We start from the raw sequence: 18,850 nt of genomic DNA on the forward strand, positions 1-18,850 counted from the left end.
AATATTGACATACAGGCATCTTAAAATTTTGCAAACAATAATGTTATATATATATATATATATATAATTCAATTAGGCATTTTCAAATTACATTTCTAATAAAAAAAATCATTATTTAGTATAACATACAAAACTTCCTCTTTTATGAATTTGTAAACTTACTTAAAAAAAAAATCATCATCTATTTACTTTTATTATTTAATAAAATCTCAAATGCAGGATTAAATATCTTATGGAATGTATTTTTTTTTCTAATAATTTGATTTTTTTTTTTTTTTTTTTTTTTATATTTAGGAGATGGGAGATTTGAACTCTTATTGTTACATTGGAAATATAAAAATGAATCAATTCTCTTAGCATATTTTAATTATTATTGAGAATCATATTCGGTGTAATATTGATATTTGATACAAGTCATACAACAGTCATCCTTTATCCTTCCGTAGTGTGGACCCTACATGTATTCCATTCGATGAGATATCCTCTCCAAACATGGGATAATTCTTTATGCTATCAAAGAATTAAGCTAAGAAAAGAAAGAACAATTAACAAACAAACCACTGGTCAAGGGGTCAATTCAGCGACAACCCAGTATTGGGAGTTGAGAGTCCATCCTCCTCCAATCAGCCACAAGCCAAAAAAAAAAAAAAAAATCCAATAATGAAGGAACAAGGAAACCCCCAAATCAACAACCTCCATTGCTGGGGTGACATCCCAGAAGAAGACTACTACAAGCTCCAAGGAGGAATCAAAGCATCCAAATCATTTTACACCTCTCCCAGAGGTCTTAAGCTCTTCACCAGGTCCTGGCTTCCCTCTTCCTCCACCCCTCCTCGTGGCCTCATCTGTATGGTCCATGGCTATGGCAACGACATTAGCTGGACTTTCCAAGCCACTCCTATCTTCCTTGCCCAAAAGGGTTTTGCCTGCTTTGCTCTTGACCTTGAAGGCCATGGCCAATCTCAAGGTCTCAGGGCATTCGTACCCAATGTTGATTCTGTTGTTCAAGACTGTCTCTCATTCTTCAATTTCGTCAAACAAGACCCTCGCTTTCACGGGCTGCCTTCTTTTCTTTATGGTGAATCAATGGGGGGCGCGATTTGCCTGCTGATTCACTTGGCAAATCCAAAAGGTTTTGATGGTGCAATTTTGGTAGCACCCATGTGTAAAATCTCTGATATTGTGAGACCCAAATGGCCAATACCTGAGGTTCTCTCTTTTGTTGCCAAATTCTTGCCCACTTTGCCTATTGTTCCGACTGCAGATCTTATGTATAAGTCTGTGAAAGTTGACAAGAAGAAGATTGTTGCGGAGAAGAATCCGATGAGGTATAGGGGGAAACCAAGATTGGGGACCGTTCTTGAACTTTTGAGGGTTACTGACTATTTGAGTCAAAGATTGAGCGAGGTAAGTATTTCGTTTATTGTATTACATGGGAGTGCAGATGTTGTTACTGATCCAAATGTAAGCAGAGCTTTGTATGAAGAGGCGAAGAGCAAGTATAAGACTATAAAGATCTATGATGGGATGATGCATTCTTTATTATTTGGAGAAACTGACGAGAATGTTGGAATTGTTCGCAATGATATTCTGTCCTGGTTGAATGATAGATGCTCTGAATGATAGGGTTGGATTCAAATTGTTGATTTTATTAACTAGTCATAATTTTCAATTGTATTATGGATGAATGAATTCATAAACATTCTACAAATTAATGATGGGCGCTGACTATTATCTCATCCGATCAACATACTTTGCATATTCACTGTTATCTTTCCATATTTGTGCTAATAATGTAAGAGGTTATATTTAGCTTATATTTGCTTCAATGACAAAACAATAACAACGACGACAACAACAACCAAAAAAAAAAAAAAAAAAAAAAGGAAATGTAGGTCCCACCGAGATTTGAACTCGGGTTACTGGATTCAGAGTCCAATGTCCTGACCACTAGACCAAGAATGAGGATCAATTTCTATTTATAAATAATTAATAGTTTGTGTCTGCCTTCGACTATCAAGTCAATAATTTACATTTATCAAAAAATCAAGTCAGTCTTTACGGCTTACACTAATAATATGACTTCTATGGTTTGACATTCTGTAAAAGCAAAAGTCGCTTTCAAAAAAAAAAAAAAAAAGCAAAGTCGTTCAGACACAAAACTCCCATTCAAAGAAATTTCAAAACAAATAGCCGCCCGCCCATCTAAATGAGGAAATTTTTCTGTGTCTTCTTTTTTTGGCTTGAAAGGAAACTTCATTCAACCAAAATCCAATCAGAGAAGCTAAAATACAAGAACACAACCATAACAAGGAAATTAAGTAGTTATGATAATCTTCTTAACACAAAATAGTTATCATAAGGGTCCTCGGGATCTATTATTTACCTGCAGTTTTGAAAATTGCTTAACATCATGACAATAAAATAGCACCATTCTCCCGTAGATATTCGGTCCATGTATGGGCTGAAATACTTAATAATTGTTCGCCAAAATAAATATAGCATACGAGTTAGGACACATCTATTATTCATAATGGAAAATACGACATTAGTCAGGAGACTATCTAAGATATTAGGGTTTGTTTGCCACTTAGTTAATTTGATTAATGAGATTTATTTTTTCAAGGTAAATCCATACTTCTGCTCAACTTACTTATGTATAAGCAAAATAAACCAATAAAAAAGAAGCTAAAATTTTTAAAAAAAAATTAAAAAAAAAAAAAAAAAAAAAAAAAAAGCTATATCAAGCAAACACAACGAATATTATTATGATTGCATCATTGCATTTATTTGAAATTTGAAGAGCTCCCTCTGCTTCACTACGCTACATCTTTAAGTAGTTGATAAAAATAAAAAATAAAATAAAATAAAATAAAATAAATAGAAGGGCATCATCAGGGTGAGAGCTTTTAGAGTTATTGGAGAGAACTTTGTTACTTGTAGGGGAGGAAAACATGCACCCATAAGAGGGTATACTTCCTCGTAGAGGAGAAAGCATTAAAGTACGTCAGTCATACATGCTCTCACTTGGAGATGTACAATATCCGTCAGTTAAATTATTAGATATACGTGCCCGCCCTCCTAATCTTCAATAGGATAAATATGGAGAGAACATCACTGTCAATCTGAATCACTCTCATTAGTCTCAAATCTTTATCAATTATGCAATATATATAGAGTTAAAGCAAGACCTTCAGTTTGATACTTTCGTCACCATCTTTTTACTAGCATTACCTTCCTTCTCTTCATTAATCTCAGTACTGATCATGGGCAATAAATAACATACAGATGTCAACTAAAGGACAGGGATAATACCACGATGATTACATTTAAAACTGCATGGAATTAAGCGTAATAATCAATATGCTCATCAACAAATTGATAAAATCAAATTTTTTTAATCAACCTAAGACTTGTAAGCTCTGTATCACAAACAAAAATTTTATTAAAAAAAAAAAAAAATTTAAAAACCCAAAAAAGAATAAAAACCAAAAAAAAATAAAAAGAGAAAAAGTAATCCACTATCATTTACAATTGGAAGAAACATTTTTCCAGTGAATATACTTGCTGTAAAGTGTAGACTACTGATCTCCACATCCTATACAATGTGATGAGAGACTGACGAGGAAGATTGAGAGGGATCAATTCCCTAACAAACAAAAATTTTAAGGAAAAAGAATGGATCATGTGATTCTATATAGACTATTCACAGAAAATTTTCCTCAATATAGCCTCTTGTTACTCCTTTCAGATCTATTATCAGAGACAATGTCCAAATAATTGAGCTGTTGCTGACCCTGCCACTGCCAAAAACAAACCTATTGATAACCTGCGTTAGCAAATAAAATCTGTCAAACCTAAAAGAACTCCCTAATCACATCATAAACAGGTATTTCAGGTCTTCCACTGTAAGGCGCGTCTGACGACCACCAGTTCCATCCTCTCCAAACGCAGCTGCAACCATCTCTCTCTTCTTTTGCTGCAAAAACCAGTGCATCCCACATGAGAAAAAACTAAAATCAGAGAAATCACAAACAAGATCAAGAACAATTTCAGGTACAAAAATGAAATCAGCCATTATAAATGACGATATCTAATTTAAGAAACAGAGTTGCATGGCCCAGAACAAGAGACCCTAACTAGTATCTTGGGTAATTATAATTTTAGTTAAAGTTTAATTATTATAAAATTTGCAAAAGGTTGAGCTGAGAACAGAACCTCCAACTCCAAAAAACTACAGTGCAGACAAACAAAGCTCATTTTGTTGGCCTAGACAACATGTGATGGATTTTTTCTAAAACAAGATATCTTTGTCAACTGTCTTGACAACAAATATACCTAAGCCATGTACCCAAATCACAGCAGGCCAAGCCCACCCGAACATCACTGATATGCAGAATTAGTGCCACATCATCACAAATATGCATTACCCAATAAAGTACATGAATATGATCACTTTTCATACCATTCTACCCATGTTGATATTATCATTCTGTCATCAAACTGGATTTAGTTGAAGCTTCAATAAAATCAGAAGTCAACAAGTGTCACCTAACACTGATCTATTTACTTTTCACATTCCCCCAATCATCCAAAAATATATAAATGGTAATTGAACCCAAATGTTATAACCACTGCCAAGTAAGTTCAGAAAGAACGGGAAGGACATCATTGCTCTGATTTCTGTCATCAACAACAACCACCTCGAAGTTGGCAAGACAATTAGTTATTAAACCCAAACTGATCCAGCCAGTCAGATCAGTGAAGTAAAGACCCGGTACTTGATTCTTAGACCAGTTTGGACTAATTAGACTGTTTAAGCATTTGACCCGGTGAAACCCCAGTCAAACCCTGGGGGTTCTTTGTAACCCCATTCAACCCGGATTGTACTTTTCATGTACTTCAAATCACTCATTTATCTAATTTTTATAAATAGTTTGCCATTTTGGTCTTTTGAAAAAATAAAATTGAAAGACCAAAATGTCAAACTATTTATAAAAAATAATTTTAAAAATTAGATAAAAGAGTGATTTGGGGTACATGAAAAATGCCATATTAAGGAAAGAGATCAACAAACATAATATATTTCATGATTTATTATTTCCATAAATGTATCTCTTGATTTATATTAAAATATATATATATTGACTTTCTTTCATAAGATTTTTTTCTCTAAATGAATTATTTTAACTTATAATTGTGTTGATATTCTCAATATATGTGATATGTTAATTTTTCTTTCAGAATCTGTGTTATATATTTGATATTTCTTTAACAAGTTAGCTCAATATATATATACACACACGAATAGAATTTCAACTTGTAGCGTCCACTCTCTTTATCATCAGTCAAGGTTTGAACCCCAAATCTCTTATTCGACCACAAGAAAAACTTTATCAGTTGAGCGAATAATTTTTTTTATCAGTAACTTTACTAGTTGAACTAACTAGAGCCCACTTTTATGACTTATCATCTTGGTATCTGTTTGAATGTTAACTCTATATATCTATCTACTATAGCTTAAGGATTTTGTGATCGCTATTCATTTTAATTAAATAAAAATAAAAAACTGTTGATCTCTTTATATTTTACCTTATAGTGTTCAATAAGTAATATTTTTCATTAGGTATTTTATCATATGCTTATATCTTTTACCACGAATATTTTATATATGTATTTTGTATTTTGTAAAATTGATCCATCAACTTTAAACTTTTAAATATTTTTGAGAATATATTTAATTTTTATTTAAATTTTATTTGAACCTACAGGGTTAAATAACCATGGACAAGACCACGGTCATTAACTCCAAATGCTATGGCCAGTCAAGTAAGTAGAGAAAAAATGGGAGGGATTTTAATGGGATGGGACATCATATAGATTTGGCAAATAAATTCAGTTAAACAAGTAGAAAAAGTCTTCAACCATGTATATACCTCTCCAAAATAAGGTGATTCCTTGTTTCCAAATTCATCATGTTCCATAAATTTGATATAATACAACAGAAGAATATCAGGAGACAGGAAATACAAAACCAGATTTTCAAGAGAACCACAAAGTTATCAATGTCTACAAATTGCTGATTGAAAAAGCTTAACAATAAATATAAGAGAGAATTTACAAGAATACCTGAAGGGCTAATATACGATCTTCAACCGTATCTCTCACTGTTAACCGCAAAACTGTAACAGGACGAGTTTGCCCAATTCTGTGTGCTCTATCAATTGCTTGATCTTCAGTAGTAGGGTTCCACCAAAGGTCCAGCAGAAGAACATGGCAAGCTGCAACCATGTTGAGACCAAGACTAGCAGCTTTCAGAGACATGATCATCACAGACACCTACCAAAAAAAAATCAAATTTTAGATATGTCCAAGGGGAATTACAATTGACTAAATGTCTAAATACTTTGATCATCCTTCTCCCTCTACAATGATTGGAAAAACCCAGAAATTCAATTAAAAATATTAAGAGATGCTATGATTCCCACAAACCTCTGGGAGGGTGTTAAAATCCTTCACAGCTTTGTCTCTGGCAAGAACAGACATTGTTCCATCAAGTCTTCTGTACTGAATGGAAGAATTTTTAAGACAAGCTTCAAGCAAATCCAACATCCTCGTCCACTGGGAAAACACTATGGCTTTCTCTCCAACTACCTTGACTGAATTATTAGAACTTCTCTCCACAGCCAAATGTTGTCTATCAGCATTATCCTCACACAATTCTCCATCAGAGTTGTTGTGACAGATGGCATTTTCATCAAGAGTGCTCTGTGCAGAACTAGCTCCTAAAGAGCAACCTTGTGGTTTACACAATGAATGCAGGACCTCAAGAGCAGCCTTAATTTTGGTAGAACTACCATACGAGTTACCCCCATAAAAAGGCTCGGCTGCATCAACAACTTCAGAAACAGAACAATTGGGGGAACCATCCTGACCAGGCTCATCAGAGAGAGAACACTTTAGTGTGGCTTTGGAGAACACTGAAGATGCAAACAGTCTAACTTTGCAATTTGTCACAGGGCACTGCTTGTCATCACCAGTAAGATGTTCACTAATGCATTGATGGCAGAAAACATGACCACAAATTGAAACAACAGCATCTTCAGGAGGATCCTATAGAGAATTTAGCAGGATTGTCAGAACAGATAAACCACATCAATTTTTAATTTGGCAAGAAAAAACTCCATGGAATTTAAAAAGAGAAGGCATAGGAGGTAATTATTGCAGAAGAGGAGTTCTAAATATACACCATAAATGAGAGAGTTAACCACATACTCATCATAGTGATATTCTCATGAAAAACACATTCATTAAGAGAATAAAATGACAACCACAGTGTAATTATTATACCATTTTTCCATCATAATGCTAGCTCGGTTGTTTAACATCAATCAGTGCCAATAGATCAAGTAAATGGGTTTTTTTTTTTTATAAATAGATCAAGTAAAAAAATAATAGAGGATCCTTTCCATAGAAATAGACCTGGACATACCAGATTCAGCAACCACTAATTGAAATTGGTGAGAGAGTGTAATTAAGTGTGTGTTGGAGCTTGGTGAGAGTGTAATTAAGTGTGTGTGTGTGTGTGTGCATTTAGCAGTTTTTGTTTCTCAAAAAAAAAAAAAAAAAAAAATCAGCAACCACTAATTTGTTAAACTGGTTGCTTTCCCTTATTCACTACAGAGGCATCTATACTTTCATCTAAGAAATGTAATTGTCCAGCATATCCAAGCCATAGCACCTCTTGCTTTCATACAAGGCACAAACACCAGATATGTTGAAATTGATGTGGGACATACAATGAAAATGCTATTTTAATTAAGTTTTATTTAATTCGGTGCTCATCACTAGTTCACCCCCACATCCCCCACCCTCTCTCTTCAAATTCAGTGTTGCATCAGTTTTGATTTTCTCCTGCATCAAAAAAATAAATCTGAATTTGCTTTGTAACATCTTGCTTATTTGAGACTGAATAATACAGATAAGCTGGACACAAATTCAATCACGAAATGGGCATTCCACTAAAGTAACTTGTTCCACTCTGAGATTAAACATCCTTAAGAGCTAATGCCCTTGTCATAGCCCTTGCCAAGCATTCCAAATAAGAATTGGAGGACAATATCTTAGCTATTCCATCCTACAACTCAACCACTAAAGAATGAACCCCATTCTTTTTATTTAGTTAATTTTCTTATAATTACACTAAATCTTGATAGACTAGTGAACAGTAAATGCTACTTCTACTCATGTATAGTCAGATCTTAATAAATAAAAAAAGAGAATAGAAGAAGAATCCACCTGATTGAACTTTACTACAATCAAGACAATTTTTTTGATTGGTAAGTTATACATAGTGGGTCTTCTTATCCAAGAAAAAAAAATTACATAGTGGGTCTTTCATCCACAACCTCACCCTCCACCTTGTACAAGGGGAGGAGGTGCCATTTGAGCTAGAGCTCATTGGCTACAACAATAAACTGATGAAAAAAGTACAAAAGTTTTGGTACACAGATCAGAGCACAGAGGCAAATGCAAGTTGTGCTAAAACCTGCACTAACCACACAAATTTACAAGAATTTCTAGAAAACTATGAGAACATGTATAAAAGACCAAATGTCATACACAAAAATCTACTGCAGGAAGGCAACCATAGAAAAGATGTAAAAAATTTAAATATAATAATAATAATAATAATAATAATAAAAATCTTAACCATTAGGTGCTGGTTTGGCACAGCTTACATTTTAGTTTTTGGAAAATAGGGCTTTTTGAAACAACTGTACCTAGAAAAAAAAAAAATGGAAGTTTAAAAAAGCTGTTTATGAAAAGTATGGTTTGAAACCGCTTTAACTAATGACACTAAAGCAGGCACACCTGCATACATGTGCACACACACACAAGAACAACCATAGAGAAAGAAAAAGTCAGTACATACATTGCAGACACCACAAATTGCCTGAGATGCTTCTAAACGATCCAAAAGCCGAATTTGTTTTTCCTGAGGAAGCTTCTTTGCCATCTCAACTGAGGATCTCCATAAAGAACTTGAATCATAAGGCCTAACAAGGAGGGGGTGATCACAAGCTTGTCGAAGGCGCAAGAGCATCAACAAGATGTTAACATAATTTTGTTTGACAGTTCCAGCATCTGCATATTCCTGACATGACAAACAATATGTGGTTAAAATACCCATCTAAAGCAAAATAAAATGACCACCACATCAATAGAATATGATTATAAAAACTAGCAAAATTAAGCTTTTTTAAAAATCAAAACAATGCAATGTCAAGGAAAAGAAAGGAAACAAACTCCGAAGTTCCTTAATGAAACCATACTTGAAACTGAGCACGTGAATCAGCCTCTAATTTGGAGTAGAAATTACGTTCCTCATCTGAAAAATCCACCTTTTTCAGTTCTATAAACTTTGGCGGTAGGTTAATAATAGGTTCCCCATCAAGAAGTGTGTCTACAGAAAACAATTATTTTCCCATCAGATAATCATATCTCAGAGTAGTACCATTTCACATCAGTACTTACAATAAGAATTCAATTGCATAGAAAATTAAAATTAACAGTAGAGAGAGTTGATGCAGATTACATATTGGCAACATATCAAGACGCCAAAAAACATAGACATATAAAACAAAATAAAGCCCCAAAAAAGGCAAAGTACAGTTTAAATTATTGAGTCATACAAAGTTGGACAGGATATTCATGGATCCTAGATGTTGATAGGTGAACCAAATGCAATACTTTCACCTAACATAAAGCTGTGTTTATCACTGTACCCACAAATGTTAATTTAAAGCCACAGTAACCAGCCTCAAGGCAAACCACTGAAAAAATCATTTAACTAATCGCTAACCCATGCAATGCAAGGAAAATTTATTCCAAAATTTTTTTATATATGACACATATATAATTAATAAGTATTAATAGATAAAAATTCAAATTAGATAATTCAAAGAAAATAATTTATTTGTGTTTGGTTGCTTTTGTCTAAAACAAAGCTGATTTCCAATTAGTTTAAAATAATAATATATATTAGAATAAAAATGTGGCTTACAAAAGCTTATGCAGCAATATTAGAATCAGTCATGAAAAAGTCAAAGGCTTCCACTCTATATATATATTATAGATTCCATGATTTCTAGTAGCAAAATATCAGTTTATGGATGAAAGAAAAGTTGAGGACTGAAATGAATGAAAGCAAAGTAAGAGGACCAAAATGAATTCTGATAAAACTTAGAGGTTGGATTTTGCATTTTAGCCACACACAAAAAAAAAAAAAAGAAGGGTGAATATTTCAAAATGTAGAAAAAACAGTTGAGAAATATTTCCGGAAGCATCCAGGCAAGCCTGACCATTTGTGAAAGAGTATTCATGATCACAAGACACAGAGTCAGAAACAAGCCAAGCAATAAGCATCAAGATGGGATAGAGAATTAAAATTTAACATGTCTTAACAATTTCTACATGTATATAAACAAATCCAGAAAGTAAAATATAAAATAAGCATCATTGGTTATCAAAAGACAAATATAGGATTAAAGCCCACAAATCATATATGTGGCCTCACCTTTAGTGCGGCGTAACATTATTGTCTTCAAGACAGCTTGTAGCTTTTTGTACCCTTTGCTTGGGCTCCTATTGATTGGGACCTTTATTGTGGAACAGAATGATGTATATTGAGCATAAGGATCATATCTGAGAAATCTGAAGTAACTATAAAGATCATCAATTGCATTCTGGATTGGAGTGCCAGACAAGCACCATCTACGTTTAGCACGAAGACCCCAACAGGCCCGAGCCACTTGAGTTCTGTGATTCTTGATGCTCTGGGCCTCATCCAGGACAACCCTAAACCATGCCACCTTTGCAAGAGGACGTGCAGCAGACTCAAGCAGTGCACTATCCAAACCCTTCTTATTCTTTGAACATTTTTTATCAGAACTAGGACATTTCCTTTTCCTACCGGATGAGAAGCCAGTATCATCTTCTAGTTTCCCTCTCTCATCATCATCTTCATCAACAAGAGACTGCTTTGGGACCTCCATGCTGACAATTGAATATGTTGTGAGGACAACATCATATTTGGCCAGCTCATAAGGATCTTTTGTCCTGTTGCTTCCATGGTATACCAGCACAGAGAGATTAGCTTTGCTGGTTACCTTACTATTCAACTCCTCAGCCCATTGCCGTAGAACACTAGTGGGACAAACAATAAGGGTTCCAGCAGATGGCCTTCCCTTAGTTTGGACCAAAGAGTTCACGCTCTTCATCAGAGTATTTGATGTCATTTGAAGTGACTCAGCATCTTGCTTCATTCCATTAAGTGCAGGAGGAACATCATCATCTTCATCCAAATTTAGAGTTTCCAACTTCCCTTGTTTTACATTTTGATAGGCTCTAAAAGATGGAGGCCTCTCTTTGAGTATAAGTGCAATTGTTGATACTGTTTTTCCCAGTCCCTGCAAGAACATGGTTATATAATCCCAGAAGAAAATTAAGCACAGTTCCTTGGCATCTTACAATCAAGTGGTGTAAAAAATTTAATAGAGGAGAGTACATCAACCTGATCATCTGCAAGAATCCCTCCAGAGCAGTGGAAGCTAGCCGTCTCCTTTTGAACCATCCATGACAAAGCAATTCTCTGTCCAGGAAATCAGTTAAAAATAAACAGGGTCAACAATCAGACAAACACTCAATAGACACACAAACAAAAAGCAGTCACCAAAGCAGTAAGGGAGAATCTAGTTCTACTTTTGAATACTATTGTTGGAATTATAAAGAGCACAGAATAAGCAAGCAAGTGGAAGTAGATGTTAACCTAGAGAGCATGGGTGTGGCTCCAAGGCCACCACACCCAACACTCGGCAACGCACCGATTCACACTCAACGCACCAATTCGCTTTCTTTTTTTTTTTCATTTTCCGATTCTGGCCTATTCGGCTCCGATTCGGGCCAAAACCGGCCAAAATCTACCGAAATCAACCAAGAAACTGGCCGAAATACATGTTAAAAAAATAAAATAAAATAAAAACTTGAGTTGATATTTTATTTAGTTATTAACTTATTATATATTTTTCAAATTATTTGTAGGTTAAACAACTTAAATTGAAATCACTGAATTATTTGTAGTTAGTATTGCTCTTAAATTGGTACAGGTTTACCATTATATGAAAATATATTTAATAATTGTAAATAAAAATATATTTAATAATTTATTAGTAAATGTATCCCGCCGCACCCGCACTCTATTTTTTCAAAAATTGCCAAGTCCAACACCCGCATCCGCACCCGCACCTGAACTTGAACCCGAATCCGCACCCGGGCTTCATAGATGTTAACACGCTAACCATGAAAAGAACTATTCTCCACTCTCATACAAAGATCCCCATCCACAAGTGAGGAAAATAAACTCCAATTAGTGTAGAAAGTTTGTTTTTTTTTTCACTAATAGGAAGCACAAGGGGGAGCAACTCCTAGAGCCTCAGCAATCTTTCTTTCCATTTGCTGGAATACAATAACCCATTTCATAGCTTACATTTGTAACAAACAAAAACAAACTTATGGTGCTTGCTATTCGATCATCCATGGGGGATTATCTAAGCTTGTATGCCAACGCTACCTTATTTATTAAATTTCTCAGAAGAGGTAATAAGAAGTGATTGTCATAATCACACAATAAAATCACTTATTAATATCACGCAAACTAAGATTTCATAAGCACTTCTTTGGCATAGAGTAGCAATGCCTCTAAGCATCAACACCCACATCAGAGTCCATATCACATTGCTGTAAAAGACACTTGCACACTTAAGGCCCGTTTGGTAGAGGAGTTTGAGTAATGTTGTTTGTAGTTTTTGAAATATGTGTAGGTGAAAATGTGTGTGAAAATATATGTAATGTTGTTTAAAAACTGAAAATATGTTGTTTAGATAATCTACCAAACAGGGCCTTAATCACAAGATTCTAATTGGGCCCTAAAACTGCTTCTCAAGTCCTCATAAATGTTCTCTGCTACCTTCAGATGTCATTGCTCAATTTTAAACCTCAGAATTCCAAAAAAACCCAAACATCCTAAATTCAAAGAGAAATAACATTATGGAACAATTAAAACCTGATGTCTTAAAAGAGAGACTGCCAAATCCCCATCTGGTGGACTAGCTTCTGACTTTGGCTGCGAAAGATCCTGAAATGAATAGAACGCAGTAATTTCAACAAGGCTTCAGTGACAAATTACCATCAAGATATAATTTAAATCATATTAAATTAAAAGATAGGAGCCTCTCGCATTCCATAGATGTGTTATATTTCCAGTACAAGAGAAACCAAAGGTGATAATCCCAAACTAACAGAGCTAACCTGCAATGCAACTCGTAAAATAAATCTTTCATCACTCTTAATCCTCGTTCCTCCTACTCCTGTGGAATGAACAGAATCACTAAATGTAGAATGTTGTGAAGTAATAAGCGAGTTCCCTATTGCTGGAGAATAATTTGTGGGTGGAGGATGACTCATATCTTCAATAATACATATATCAGAGTCCTCAACATGGTATTTGCCTGAAAAATTTTTACAATTTAAATCAAGGGTGACTTCTGATAAATGAGAACCCACGGTCTTAGATTGAACCAGTTTAGTCTCACTTTCACCCTTAATGCAATCCAACTGAATCTTGCTCAATATGGATGGCTGAGCACAGGGCACATATTGTTCCAACGCACTTGAATTCAAATGTCCACCACTAGGGGGAAATCTACTAACAATTTGACTAGCTATATCTTGAGAATGACAAGCTCTCTTAGACGCAATAACCACATCTTCTTTCTCATGTTTTACGTGAATGTGCTTCTGACTTGATTGAGAATGTGAAATACCAGATGACTGCGTCACATCTTTGTCAACACATAGTTTGGCATCAGCACTGTAAGAAGACTTTCTACTGACAGCTTCATCAATTACTTCCATAGAATGGCTACTAGGTGCAATGAATTCATCAGTTGCTTCATCCTTTACACAAGTTGCTTGGTCTTTGCTGGACAAGTATGACGGAGTACAAATCAACAGTTTCTTCGACGCCTTGTCATCAATAGAACAATTTTCAGTATCAGATGATGAATTTCCACTGATTGATGACATATAATTATTGCCTTCACATAAAAAATATGACTGATTAGGCATTGACACCTCTGAGACAGATCTACCCATTATTCCCCTCTGGCCATTCAAAATCACCTTACTACTTGAGCTAGCACTCTCATTTGAGAATTCCCCTATTTCATCCTTTGTGTTAGTCATCATTTCTGGATTACCCATTGAAAATTGAGAACTATAACTACTAGGCAAATGATGCCGTGAGAAATCAAATGTACCATCTGTAGCCATGTAATATTGCATAGGAGAATAATGGTCAGTGAAGTTACTTATAACATCAGAACTTTGACAGATAGTAGACTCAGTAGAAGTAACATTTTGGGAAGACAAATCTGCATCCCCTAATGATATTCCCATATAGGAACACGGAATATTTTCTTGGGGAGGTCTGAAGGTATCCAGACTATTTTCAGCCAAAGCACCATAGTGTGCAGAATTTACACCAAAGCTGTTAAAGAAAGGGTTGTATAAAGGATCTGCAACCATTAGAAAAATGTAGTAAGTTCTTCCACCTCAGTTTTCACAAAAAACATGACGTACAATAAAATGATCTAGGCAAACTATCCATGCAAAACATTAGTGCCATTATACAAATACTTAAGAACAATTAATATCCTCGGTAAAGAGTTTACATACATTTGGAATCAACATCCTCCCCTACATGCCTGCATTGTTCTTCAGTTTCACTGTTAGGGAAATCAACATACAAGTTATCTACACAATCTGAAACATTGTGAGCATCTCTATCAGCAAAACTGGAAGCTGTACTAAATGTTGGTATCTCAATCGGGGAAACTCCAGCCCTCCCTGTGAAGGAAGATTCATGGCCTGATACTTGTAAATTCCAGTCTTTGAGACTCGCAGAGCAAGCATGCACAGGAGAGCCTGTCTGTGTTGGGGGTTCCATGTTTCCATAGTCAGGAGCCATGGCAGAATTTTCAGCAGAATCAAATGAAGCAGCTGAGCCCCCTGTCCCAGAATCTGAAGCATCTGAGTTGTAAAATGTGACAGGATCCATTAACTCAGGCCCTAATGAAGGTGCTTCTTGTGACACCTGAGGTCCTAAACAATAAGCATGAAAAATCAAAAAAAAAAAAACAATCATATGTAAACACTGAGTATTACTGTACGCCCAAAATATATATATAGTTTGAGGGCCTTTGAGGAGGCATCAATACCCCACTACTTAGCTCAAAGAGTATAGTTTGAGGGATTTCAAGAGAAATAAGGAAGAAGAAGAAGAAGAAGAAGAAGAGAGAAAAAAAAAAAAAAAAAAAAAAAAAAAGTCCAGCATAAATGGTTTACCAGTTTGACGCTGGGGATTGTCATTGATTACAGCATTAGGAGCTGCTGCTTCACCTTGTGACACATATTTCACAGATGAATCCTCTGGACTGCTCTGCAATTCAACAACCAAAAAGTCAGCAGGCGCTCATCAAAAGTTCCTCCACCACCAAAAAATAAATAAAAACACCCAGAGATTAGCAAGCTCATCAAATTTATAATTCGAAGCTCCAGTTCATAAAGCTTAATCCATGTCCATCAGATACCACACTGTGTTACTTAACATCTCAACGGAAAAAGAAAACAATTCAACCCATAATACTGAACTTATCCATAGTAAGTACCCCTTAATTCTGAACTTATCCAAATCGGCAGATTCAATAAAAAAATGTAAGCTAGGCTACAAATACGAAATAAATAAATAATTAATTAACAATGAGAAACAGTATAAAACCAAAATCGCCATTCCTACAACACTCTACTAAGCTGAGATTTCTTCGACAAAGGATGATAATTCTCATTCATAAACCCCCCTCGACATTTGATTATTTCTTTAGAGTCAAATCAATAATAGCTATGCTTTGAGATAACAGAGAGTCAAAATTCAATGATTGAGGAGACTATCTAGGGTTTTTTTTTAAGTACCAGAAGCTAACTACACAATTGAATTGAATTGAATACCTGCAATTGCAATTGTGAAGAAGAAGGCTGAGGATCTTCTCCAAGAATGTCAAGCAGCGTATTGATGTCGATGGACAAGTCCTCGCCGCCGCCACCACCAAAAAAATCACAATCATCATCATCAACGGCAGAGAAATCGCCACGTGTCCAGAATTCCGACCCGTCGTCCGCCATCAACATGATCAGAGAAAAGAATCGGTCATATAAACCCTAAGTGTATCTCTCGAGCAAACCCTACCCTGAGAAGAAAAATAGATAGTCTGGGATCGAATCGATATAGAGAGAGAGAGAGAGAGAGAGAGAGAGAGATAGAAAGAGAGAAGAAATTGGTCGTTTTTGAGGGGCGTGGTTTCGGAGAAAGTTCGTGAAACGCGACTTTTCTAATTCTAAAATTCTAAATAATTCTAGTGGGTGTGGTATGGTATGGTATGGGAGGGAAAGAAACCAAAAAGTGTTGGAGGGTGGATGAGGAGAAAGTCTTGGATCCAGTTTAAATAGGGTTTGGATCCAACTCCTGACTTTTTCTTTTTCTTTTTCTTTTATAACTAGGTTTTTTTTTCCTTTTTACTTTTAATGCCCGGAGTTTCTGGCTTTTCGTTGTTTCTTCTGTGATCTTTGTAATTGGACCTGTTTATATCATGACTCATGTCATGTTATGTTGTTGAGGTTACAAAATTAATAAAATATATAAATACAAATGCCTAATTTCATTTCAATTCAATTTTAAATAATGAAAATATTAAATATGTAAGAGTACTAGTATCATGTGTGTCAAATGTCAAATATTTGGCAAACAACAAAAAAACATCTCACATGAGTTGTTCTAAATGCCAAAATATTTGGTATTAGTGAATGGTAGAATCTTAAACTTGGAAGCGTACAAAAATGTTATAATTTTAAACATCTCACAACATTCTCTCTCTGTCGTTGCCTCTTAGCCCCCTCCCTCTCTCTCTCTCTCTCTCTCTCTCTCACCTCTATTCCTCTTCACTCTCATGGTCTCACCCTCTCCAACTATTGTGATCTCTCCAACTGTTTGTGTTCTCGGCCTAGGCCGATCTTGCCCAACCTCTGTTGCTGTCAATCTTGCCCAACCACGATAGATCTCAACCACAGTTCATCTTAAATTGTTTTTGTTTTTGTTTTGGGTTGATTTTAGGGTTTTATTTTGGAAGTTTTGGTTGGTGGTGGTGGCTAGTGGGTTGTGGGTGGTGAAGGGTTTGTGGTGGTGGTGGCGGTGGCGGTGGCTGCAGGCTAAGTGTGGTGGAGGGGGCTGATTTTAGGGTTTTATTATTGTAGTTTTGAGTGGTTGTGGCGGCAGTGGCTAGTTGGTGGCTGCTACCTACTAGGTGGCATCTGTTGGTTGTGGCGATAGTAGTTAGTTGAGTTAATATTATTTTAATGTATTGTATATATTATTTTAATGTATTGGATTGTAAAATAGAACATTTGATATAGAGTGTATTATAAAATAGTCTGTTAAAATGGAAAATATAACTTTTTGATGTGTCAAAATGACATTTTTTTTTTACAATATCTAATGTTACTGCTCTAAATAGTTATAATTGTTTTTTTTTTTTTTTTTATGATCAGTGACATATTAATTTATAAGAATTACATAGTAAATTTTGTAATATTCCTAATTTCACTCTATTTTGCTTTAATAATTTGATAGTTATAATAAATATGAGAATTTGAATTGTGGAAATGCTAATTGAGCTACACCTATACACCTACAAGTCTCTTTCACTATTAGAATTAATTTTCACTAAAAAAATACATAAATTAATATATCACAATGAATGTAATTAGTAAACTTATTTGTATAACAAATTGTGTTTAATAGAAAAGAAAATAAAACCACCACTACCATTTAATTTTTTTTACCCATAAATAAAATTTGTGGATAAAAAATATGTACATACATTTAGTTTAAAAATTATTTATTAATTTAATTTAATTATGTGATTAATACAAGTGAATGAGATTTATTTATAAAAATAAATAAATAAATCCAAGTGAATATACTAAGGTGACGAAAATGTAGTAGAAGAAATACGCAACAATCTTCAGAAAGGAGATGATGAGTTGTGACATGTGACTTTGTGTGTGAAAAAAAAAATGTGCACGAGGAGGCTATGACTATAAGGCTAGCCCGTGAGAAATAATAGGCTTCGGTAATTTCCACGCCGTGTTTGTCCTTTTCACACTCCCATGCCAACTAGGATTAGGATTATGGATGATCAGATCCAGGATCAATCTGCCACGCGACGTTTCTCAACCAAAAAAAAAAAAAAAAATCTTCCACGCGACTTTTGACGCGTCAATTTCTATCTTAATAAGTAAGTTAAGTATTTTCGGGAATATTGGAGTAAGTTCATATATGTTGTTATTGGTTTTTAATTTTAAATATATTATTAAAATTACTTTTTTTTTACAAATAATAATTTACTATGTAAAATTTATTGTAAAAGTATTTTTTTAACCTAAAAGATTAAATTTGTAAAAATATTATAGATATAACATTTTTCTATAATTAATGAAAGTTTTTTCAAGAAAACTATTTAATTAATGGAGGTCATAGATTTACTTTAATGGGTATGTTCTTATCATTTATTCCGAAGTTTCCAACACTTTCAGTCAAAAAAAAGAAGAAGTTTCCAGCACATTATGTTAGTTGATAGAAAAATATTGTTTCACATAATAAAACCTCCCCCCTTCTCAA

General features: G+C 34.6%; 2 protein-coding genes across 5 annotated transcripts; one reads left to right on the plus strand and one right to left on the minus strand.

Moving 5' to 3' along the window:
• The first annotated feature begins 514 nt into the window (after positions 1-514).
• Positions 515-1,748, plus strand: LOC126725884 (caffeoylshikimate esterase). The gene has a single exon (XM_050430887.1). It carries the CDS (start codon positions 661-663, stop codon positions 1,621-1,623), a length of 963 nt encoding a protein of 320 aa, XP_050286844.1. The 5' UTR covers positions 515-660; the 3' UTR covers positions 1,624-1,748.
• Positions 1,749-3,499: 1,751 nt separating this feature from the next.
• Positions 3,500-16,627, minus strand: LOC126725885 (helicase-like transcription factor CHR28). Of its 4 annotated transcripts, none has more exons than XM_050430889.1 (12): positions 16,126-16,627; positions 15,466-15,559; positions 14,797-15,222; positions 13,369-14,636; positions 13,124-13,195; positions 11,576-11,653; positions 10,580-11,471; positions 9,336-9,466; positions 8,936-9,157; positions 6,493-7,113; positions 6,130-6,339; positions 3,500-3,979 (listed from the first exon to the last, which is right to left on the minus strand). In XM_050430889.1, the coding sequence occupies exons 1-12, from the start codon at positions 16,303-16,305 to the stop codon at positions 3,875-3,877; spliced, it is 4,299 nt and encodes a 1,432-aa protein (XP_050286846.1). In that variant the 5' UTR covers positions 16,306-16,627; the 3' UTR covers positions 3,500-3,874. The 4 variants fall into 4 exon arrangements, with proteins under 4 accessions (XP_050286846.1, XP_050286847.1, XP_050286848.1 ...); XM_050430890.1 differs by having other exon boundaries at positions 14,797-15,214; positions 16,126-16,626; XM_050430891.1 differs by having other exon boundaries at positions 14,797-15,214; positions 15,466-15,554; positions 16,126-16,282.
• Positions 16,628-18,850: the final 2,223 nt, after the last annotated feature.

This window comes from Quercus robur, chromosome 5, assembly GCF_932294415.1.
Source record: "Quercus robur chromosome 5, dhQueRobu3.1, whole genome shotgun sequence".
NCBI classification, from domain to species: Eukaryota; Viridiplantae; Streptophyta; class Magnoliopsida; order Fagales; family Fagaceae; genus Quercus; species Quercus robur.